The following is a 9,916-nucleotide window of genomic DNA, read 5'->3' as shown; positions in this document are numbered from 1 at the left end:
CGAAGCAAATCATATTTAGCTGTTTGAGTATGAAGAAAAGATTGCACGAAGGAATTGCTTTATTTTTTCATGACCCTAAAGCGATTTTTCACCACAGCTATGGCCATAAAAATCGGGGATGCTGCCTGAGCAGTGTCATCATTGAAGGTCAACTTGCCTTTTGCCACCATCTGTGAGATTAAGTATGGTCTCTGCAACCCTTTAAGAGTGGTATACTGAGTAATTGGAACTTTAAATTAGTGTGCCTGCTGAAGGTTTGTAAGAAATGGGTAGCTTACGTAGAAGCATATGTATAAGCAGCTGTGCACTTTCGTTTCGGTCAGTTGCATGATGTAGTTAGCAGGTGTAAGCCGAGTGTTCGAAACCAGGAAAAATTTTCTATTCGATTCGCACTGTATGCATATACATTGGTTGTTCAAACTATACAAGTCTTTCAGAAATTTCGAATGTCTGGTCCATATGCATTATCAGCGAAACATCGCAACATTTTTCGAACGGCAGCACCTTGCTTATTTCATTTGAGTTTGCTTACTCCTCGGCTGTTAGAGTGCAGCAAAAGCCTGCACACGCGGAGTGCGGTAACAGCCATTGAAAGCTATCATGCAGTGCACTCGGAAAGCGGAATGAAAGATCCCTGCTTTTGCGGTAAGGAACCAGGATGTGACATTCTCGGGCCCACTTGCGGAACTCTGTAAGTCAGCTTGTCTGCAGGGCTAATTTTTTATTTGAAAAGTCTCGTTACCAGACATTTGTAACTATTCAGGTAACGTTTTGCATTGCTGGGGTGGATATGCAGTTCCTGTTAGGAAGGCCTCCGACCTTGGTCCAACCCAACCTGAGCCCATCTTGGTAACCATATGTGAACGTTGACGCCAGGTCTACATGAGGCCCAGTAGGATGACCATTCTAAGACCAATAAACGGCATCGAGCTGGGCCCAACCTGGTTGACCGAGTTTTGGGTCAAGGTCGGTCATGTATGTTGACTTTAGCCCAACGTAAGGCCGTGGTTGATTTTTCAGTTGGGTAAGCACCCGAAAAGTGCAATACTAAATGACTTTTGAAGCGATAGATTCACCACGTGAGGCAAAGCCAGGGTCACCGTGTGCTTCCGATAACTTTCAATTGACTTCGAGTCAAATAATTTGCTCACAGGAAAGGAAAGGCACAGTGTCTGTCACACTTGTGCTGTGGACACCTGAACCGCACTGTAAAGGAAGGTGAAGTGAAACGTAAAGGTCAACTGATGTGGAAAGTAGCTTGAAGCGTGAGCAGCTGCGTGCTGAGACACGATTGCTGACGTCTATATTGAATATATTGGAGGCGCACCTCGGCCATAGCCGTGCCATGGACTCTTAGTGTGCCAAGTTCAATCCAAGACGGACTTCTTCATGGATCACCAAGACATTCACAGCCATAAAATAAAAACCTTCTGCTGAATAAAGAGCTTCACATGTAACCACGCTTCAGCTATCACTTCATACAAGGCTTAACGGAAGCTAAACCACAGCCAATTTTTTGAAGCGGAGTTTTCAAAATAGTGTGATCAAAAAGCTATCGATTGGTGTGGTATGTGATGTCCCACCATGTGACTTCTCCATCCAGGCAAGTCAACACCGTCTGGGTGCTGTTTTTGAGAGTTTAGATTTGAATCTTGGACTGTGTAATGCTGGACAGTATTTGCCTGGACGCGGTGCATGATAGAAGGGGAAAGGGGGGGGGGGGGGGTGCACTTTAACGGCGAGGAAATGTGAAATTAGTAGTGAACTTAGGGAGGAGCATTGCACTGGTGAAGGTGTTTGCTCAGAAGTTTGCAGTAGTACAGTGTATACCAGTAGTGGTTGACGCGACAAGCATCATTCGAAACTGTAAGACTAGCTGATCGCACCTGGCTGTAGCCGCGGGATGACACGAAGTTAAAGCGAAACTATGCCACTGCATTACTCTTCGAAAGTGGAGGACTCAAATCGTCATCATGGATGCATGCTGTTCGGGAGGACTTTGTAAACTTTGTCGGTGATTGTTGGCTGCGCGGGCTGTACCACGATGCCCCCCCCCCCCCCCTCCTCCTTTTCTCTCACCGATATTAACTGCTCCACATGGTAACCTTTAGTAAAAAGGCGAAGGATTAACACGAGAGCTTGTAGAGAGGCCTAAGCGATCCGGCCGAAGCTTGCGTGCTTGGGACGGACTGCACTCTTAGTCCGAATTCACAAGGGTCTGATTGACAAGAATTTACCAAACTTGTGTAGGATTAGAGCGGTCGCCGCGAAGCGACCGCACCAGCTAGGGCCCGATTGATTAAAACTTTAATTTCCGCCGATTTAGGAGGCCCCCTACTCCCCGCTCCCGGCACGCGCAGGCCTGAGGAACGGGGCTGGAACCTCCGCGACTATAAGGACTGGCGAATGTTATTCGCCGCCAGTTTCAGTTTCAGTTTAGTCGTTCAGTCGTGTCCGACTCTTCGTGACCCTATGGACCATGTCACGCCACGCTTTCCGGTCTCTCACTATCTTCCTAACATCACATAACTTCATCTGCAGTGCCTCGAGGATGCCATCTAACCAACGCGTTCGCTGCCTACCCCTTCTCCGGCGACCCTCAACCTTTCCCAACATCAAATCTTTCTCCAGCGACTCCTCTCTTCTCATCAGATGACCAAAGTAGCTGAGCTTTAACTTTAAAATTTGACCCTCCAATGAGCCGTCCAGGCGGACGGCTTTTTGCTGGTCAGCGGGGACATCGCTTCGCAGTAGGGTTACCCAGGTTTCGATCTACTTTTAATGTTGTCCCTAGCGCCCGGAGACTTAGGACATTCCCAAAGTATATGGTCGAGGGTCCCCCTCGCTTCGCAGGCTTTACATTTATCGTTTTTTCTCTCATCTATCTGGGTATGATCTGGGTGTGAAACAACCAGACAGGGTTTGGGAAATTTCCGGCTTGTAATCGCCGCCAGGCTATGGCCTCTTTATTATTTAAGCTAGGATCCGGTGGCGGCATCAGACGTCTTCCTAATCTATAATTTTCGATTATTTCTTTATAGGTTTGCAGACGTTCGTCCATCGCCTGGCAGTCGGGCGGCTCTGCGTTTGCCCGGAAGTAGAGGTCTCGGGCTAAATCATAGGCCGCCTAGTTGCGGGGGATGGACGTGTGTGCTGGGACCCAAATTAGGGTGACTTTGTGATTGAATAGCAGCTACGTCGAGCGGCTTCTTGCGAGACCCTGCGTTTTCCAATATTCCAGAGAGCAGTTTTACTGTCGCTAAAGGTCAATCTAGCCTTCGTTCCGACGCAAGCGAGCGCTATAGCATAGCAACCTTAGAGTTAACTCTATGATAGCAACCTCTTCAGCCGTGTCTATGTTTCTGCTTCGGATGGTGGCGGAGACGACTGATGGGCTGCTACCATCGACTACCGCGGCGACTGCCGCCCCTGATCGGCCGCTTGCAGCGTCTACATAGGCAACTTCTTTTACTCTGAATTCTTTTGCCCTTTTAACCAGTGCCTCTCTTCTCCCGTCTCTCCTTGTGGTATTCTGGGTGCATGTTGCGGGGGAGAGGACGAACAATGATGTTCTCGTGACGTTGTGGCGGTAGGGCAACCTTGTCGGCTGTGCCCCTATCTATTTTTCGAACCCATTCCAAGATGGTTCGACCCGTGCTCGACCTACTAAACCTCATGTTGGGCGATTCTCACCGCTTCAGAAAGTTCCGTCCAGCTATTATGCACTCCCATTTTTATCAGGCGTAAAGAGGAGATGGGTAAACCCAGCGCCCTCTTGAGTCTTGACGCAACGCCTAATAACCAAAAAGAAAAAAAAAAAAAAGAAGTGAAACCGTGACTTCGGCTTCCTTCGTTTGCAAGCCAAAGCCAAGCGTGGCCAAATGAAAGTGAGTGGTGGTCATGGTTGGTGGTATATTGGTGGTGTTCGAAACTCATTCGATGGCGCCAATGGCGCAGAAACGCAGCCGCACAGCTGTAGTAGCTGTAGCAGCTGTAGTTTGCTATAATCGCGACACTCACAGCCCGGAAGCAGTTTTCGAATGTTCGGCAAGCTTTTTTAATTTTTGTTACAACACGGCTTCGTCGTGTCGCGCTGCGATCTTTCAGTTACTACGTTACTATACGACGTCATAGCTATGGCATAGGGCGTCCACGAACAGTCTATGATGGTTTCGAGGAGTTTTACGGCCTCTGTAGATGCGGCACATTCAGTACCACCGCCGCAGGATGTGCCCTTGGAAGCTTTTGTCCCGGTTCGCGTGACCTACTACGACGGGCCGGCCAAACTCTTCCTGCGTTGCAACCCGCCCGACTCGCCTGAAAACCTCAACGAGAAGTTCAGCGTTGTTGGAACAAGACGCAGAGTCGCTGAAGCCTTTGCTGGAATGTATTGCCTTGTATGCGATGGTGGCAGAATGAATGAGGGGCTTCGAGCGCAGGTAAGGGACGTGCATAGAGATTCAAATGGCTTACAAGTACTTCTCAGAGTCTTCTACGTTGACCTCGGCAGCGAGGATTTTGTGAATCCGAATTGCGTGTATCCAATAGACGCGCAAGCGGCTGCCCAACCACGCGAGGCCTTAGAGTGCTGCCTGCATAGGTTACGACCAACAGCGAACAGCTCGCGCTCCGACTTGACAGATTTGTTGCCATCCTGCAACTTTTCATACGAAGCCATATTTCACAGCGTGACAGAGATAGGCGTCTATGAGGTTGATCTGTTTTTTTCGTTCCACACAGAGGATATGGGACTTGTTAAAGTAAATGTTGGTGAAGTGCTTGTCCAGAACAGCCGTGCCCAATTCTTATTATTCGGTAAAACCACGGCTGTAGAGGGAAGCCTGGCGCAAGCCATAAGAACGCGTACATTGTCCGCATGTGAAGAAGACACCTTAAGGGCGCCCGAAGCATCTCCGTCGAATTCTTCAGACCACGCTTATACGCCGAGTGATACCCCGGCTGTAGAGAGAAGCCTGGAGCAAGCCACAAGAAGCAGTGCATTGTCCGCATGTGAAGAAGACACCTTAAGGGAACCCGAAGCATCTCCGTCGAATTCTTCAGGCCACGCCTATACGCCGCGTGGTGAGTCGACGCCATGCTCTGAATTATCGGCGATGGTAGGTCCAAAGAAAAATCACTGGGAGGTCAATGTGTCATATATCTGCACTCCTGATCACTGGTATGGACAGCCGAATTTCATGTTAAAAGACCTTTCAAAAGTGTGCAGCATCATACGTTCCTCTTGCAGCGAGAATGCAAGATGTGAAGTCAAGAAGGGTGCATACTTAATCTACCGTGATTTGCCACGTGATACAGGGGCGAGGGTGCGAGTTGAAGAGGTCGTGGACTTCGAAAAAAGCCGTATCTTTTTAATAGATTATGGCAATAGAAAGGTTGTGAGTTCATCTTGCTTGTTCAGGATGGACGAAAGGCTTTATTCTATAGGCCCACTTGCATTAAGGTTCCGTCTTGCTGGCATTCAACCATGGACCGTGTGGACAGAAGCAGCGGTTGTTAGTTTCGAAACATTGACTCATTCTGACAGGTCACTTACAGTGGAAGTTCTTGAGATACAAAGCTCTGAAGATGAGTTCGATGACGAAGTGCACCTAGTAAATGTGTTCAGCAAGTCTCATGGCAGTGTGGCCAAATGCATGATCAGAGATGGCTATGCAACAGTGCCGGTGAAAAGAAAAAAGAGCGAAGCAACGCCTATGCAGCATACCAATTCTGGAGACATGCAGTCATTTGATCCTATGCAGGATGACTACAGTCATGTGCTCAACAGCTATGGTGTGGACACTGACGACCCAGGTGTGGCAACCTCGAACTTTGCTCTCCCAAATGGTCCCCGCATCTGTAAGTTTTTCAGTGCAAATGGCACTTGTAGGCAAGGACAGTATTGTGTCTATAGCCACATTGCCGAAGAAGCTAATTCAGCGCCCGTGCACTTCAAAGAGCCAGTGCTCAGTCTTTCAAAAAAGATGCGGCCACCCGAGGTGGGGAGCAAGGTGCTTGGACAAGTGTCTGCATGGAATAGCCCAAGTTTTTTCTTTGTGATATTCCCGTACGGAACAAATTCAGTTGAGGAGCTCCTTGTCAAACACACAGATTATTCCAAACCGAAGCAGACTTTGAAAATACTTATCGAAGACTTGCAACATGAGTGCAATATGAGAAACTTTAATGAAGATAGATTGTTCACAAAGGCCAAAGGAGAACTTGTGGCTGCAAGGAGTAAACGTGACAAGCGCTGGTACCGAGGACAAGTCGTATCTGCTGTCCATGATGATGTTCTCCAGGTGTTCTTCGTGGACTTTGGGTTTTGTGAGTGGCTATCGATTAAGGACGTAAAGGCTCTCGATGTGAGCTTCACACACTTGCCAATGCAGGCACATCCAGCTCGTTTAGTAGCTGATGGACTAAGCGGCCTAGATGACAAGGCGGGATGCGACGTTGAAATGCAAGAAATATTTCTAGACTGTGTCACTTATAAGGACGTTGTTGTGGAAACTGTCCATATTTCAGATGGACTTCTGCATGTCAGGATTTACTTTGCCAAGGACGATATGCTCCATTGTGTAACTGACGTTATGAAGGCTCGCAAGAGGTGCTCAATCAAAGAACAATGTCGTGTGCGCTCCATCTTTACAGAAACTTGTATGGTGCCTTTTTAGACATGCATGATCATTTGTTTTTGAAGTTTGCATGCATTGTGAAACAAATGAATTTGCCACTGATCATTTGTTTTTGAAGTTTGCATGCATTATGAAACAAATGAATTTTTCACTGACAAAACTTGATAACTGCTTTCTAGTTGAATGTGCACTTCATCTTTACAAATGCCTGTTGGGGCCCTTTTTAGAATGCACTGTCTTTTTTGTTAATTTAGATAATTTCCTGACAAATTTAGTGATTGCATCCCAAAGTTATTGAATGATTTATGTCTTTACAAAAATCTATACTGTTTTAGTTTTGTTTTTGATTGACTTGCATGCATTGTCATGTATATGCAACAGTGCCAGTTAAACCTTTGACTGAGCTGTGTTCCACAACTTTATAATTACAGGATTAGTGCTTATTTATTGGTAACAACTTTGCAGTGTGCATGCACTAAGTAATAAATTATTTTCTATGCTAGGTGTATTCTGAGAGAAATGATGTTCAGTTTATTAAAATGCATATTTTGAGGAATGTAACCCGTACCGACTACAGAAAAACATTTGTATATACTGCACATAAAATATTGCAGCTGAAGGAAAACTTCATTATCTTAAATGTGCTCAACTTTTATACATATGTGGCACTATACTCTGTTTCATACATCAAGTGCAACACTACCAAAGCTACAGCTCTTGTTTGCGCTCTCCGCATCCGCGATAAAAAATAGTGCTTGCTCTTGACGAGAGAAAATAATGGTTGCTTTGTCTGCAAGCCTAATACATTTTACATTTGCCATCAACTTCATAAAAAGCACCTTTTTTAGGGAGAAAAGGTCGGATTCAGCTAATTCGTATGTATTTTTATGTCGTTTTTGTTCGTGCCGCGTTTTGCTGCCTCGCAACCTTGCCAGCTGTGCCACCAGATGGCGCTGGCTGTGCCCTCCGCGCTGCGCATCTTTTTTTGAGAAAATGGTTTTTTGGTGAGCATTTTTTCTATAAGATCCGCTCTGTGAAGGTGTCTAAGCATGCGAAGCATGTTATTGCAAACGTGTATGCTCGGAGTAGAGCCCGTTTCGGCAGAAACCACTCGCCTACAGAACGAGCGCGTAGTGATACGCCTCCTGTTGTTGTTGTTGTTGTTGTTGTTGTTGTCCAAATAACTTATGGCACATACCCACAGAGGGGGATCGGCCAAGAATTGGGTAGCAAAGAATTTTTTTTTTTTTTATTATACTTGCATAAAAAGAAATATATATATATATATTAATAATAATTTGAGGGGTAGAGGAAACGAAACAAAATGGGAAATAAGTGAAATATAATATGAAAAGTGGTAACACTCACGGGAGATTGACACTATATTTGTAGGACAAGTGATGTTTAAATATTTAGCAAGGAAAACGATTTGAGTGCAGTAAAAAATTTTGCATGGCGGTAAAAATAGACCTGTGACAGTGCCCAAGGATGGTGGCGCTTGTCGGGCCGCTTAAACTAAGGCCAAGCTGTTGCAATGGCCTTTCCATCAACTGTTTTCTCAGCGTAGTAAAGCGGCGGCAAAACAATAAAAAGTGATCTAATGTTTCTTGTTCACCGCAAAATGCGCAGACGGGAGACATTGCCAAACCAGACCTGTGAAGATAGAAATTTAAAGGTGGGATGCGGCATCGCAGCCTTGTTAGTGAAATCTCATGTTGCCGTGAATGACATAATTTTCTATTCCAAGAATAATTTAGATGCTGGTAGTCCTCAGATCTTAAAAGATGTCCGTTTTTCATATTTAATAGAACGTTTCTTCGAAACCTCGCTGCGGTGATGTACGCGGTCGCCGGAAGGATAGATAATACGGGGCCATTAAGGGACTCTTTTGCTAAATTGTCAGCATATTCATTTAAATCCACATTGCTGTGGCCTGGTACCCATACCATATGTACAATTTTCAAATGTTTTGGGATCAGGGAGACAAAGGTTTTTACTATTGCAGAATCCACCGACGAAGAGAGAGATGAACACAATGATAGAGAGTCGGAAATTACTGCCACTTTAGAAAAAGAGGAGTCTAATTTACGTAGAGCGAGTACCACCGCCAGAAACTCCGCCTCAAAAATTGGGGTGAAGTCTGGAAGCCGGACAGAAAAAGACCAGTCTAAATGTGGACAATATATACCCACTCCCGCCTTTTCATTACTTTGAGATGCGTCAGTAGCTACAACTAAACTAGCAGAAAGACTTCTTAAATGATCTTCTAATAATCCGTTTAGAATAACGGATGATAAGTTTTTAGCATTATTCGGGAATATGTCGTCAAAGACAATTTTAATAGATGAACCGATGGTTTGTATGGGTAGAATACTAGGAAGGGAAACATTTAAGGGGTCCAGCAAATTTTTGACCATAACAACCTGCGGGGTGTGAAATTTAGACCAATGGACACCGAAAAAGGAGGTCGGTTGACAGCAAAAAATAGACATAGATCGGTGAAACTCTGATTCATATATCCTTAAGTACGTCTGAACGGCTAGAATTTGTAATCTATATATCAAGGGTGGAATCCGGGCTTCAAGGTAGAGCACATTGTTGGCAACAAATTTTGGAAGTCCCATACACAAACGAAGCGCTTCTCGCTCCAAAAGAACAAGCGGTCGAATTTTATAAGCTGCTGATCCAGAAAACAAGACTGAACCGAACTCTAAAATTGGACGCACATACATAACATAAATCATTAAAAGGACATCTCTCCGCATTCCAGACCTGGGACGACTAATTCGGCGCAACATGCCCACGGCCCGAGCCCCTTTCGTAGCAATATGGTTAATGTGGGGCTGCCATGTAAGATTATCATCATAAGTGACCCCTAAATACTTTAATGATTTAACCTGTGGTATTATTTGTTGCTGATACATTACAGACAGACTTACAGAATCTTTTATATTAAATACGAGGACTGCGCTTTTGTTGACATTTAATGTGAGACGCAAGCCACACAACCAATTCTCAATAGAGTTTAGGTACGTTTGCAAGTGGAGATAAAGGGATTGAATATCCGATGCAGTTGCAAAAGACGCAATATCATCAGCATATACGTAAGTGCGAACGTCATGATTAACAGGTATTGAGCTGAGTAGTATATTGAAAAGGACTGGTGAAAGGACTGCTCCTTGCGGCACTCCCCTGGCTTGCTTATATCTGCCAGAATGGACGCCATTTAATGCACAGTAAAACTCTCGGTTTTGGAGGAATTCGGATATCCAGGCTAC

General features: G+C 45.3%; 1 protein-coding gene across 1 annotated transcript; it reads left to right on the top strand.

Annotated features, from left to right (window-relative positions):
* Positions 1–3,866: 3,866 nt before the first annotated feature.
* LOC146199051 (uncharacterized) lies at positions 3,867–7,144 on the top strand. Its single transcript, XM_084594538.1, has one exon. It carries the CDS (start codon positions 4,164–4,166, stop codon positions 6,675–6,677), a length of 2,514 nt encoding a protein of 837 aa, XP_084450664.1. The 5' UTR covers positions 3,867–4,163; the 3' UTR covers positions 6,678–7,144.
* The last annotated feature ends 2,772 nt before the right edge of the window (positions 7,145–9,916 follow it).

The sequence above is a fragment of the Amblyomma maculatum genome, chromosome 2, assembly GCF_055883805.1.
Source record: "Amblyomma maculatum isolate TAMU_Amacu chromosome 2, ASM5588380v1, whole genome shotgun sequence".
NCBI lineage: Eukaryota > Metazoa > Arthropoda > Arachnida > Ixodida > Ixodidae > Amblyomma > Amblyomma maculatum.
Note: the sequence above shows the minus strand (reverse complement) of the source record. Positions and strands in the feature narration are given on the sequence as shown.

Bases quoted from the DNA above. Each gene is read 5' to 3' on its own strand.
- LOC146199051 (XM_084594538.1), top strand. From the start codon at position 4,164: ATGATGGTTTCGAGGAGTTTTACGGCCTCTGTAGATGCGGCACATTCA.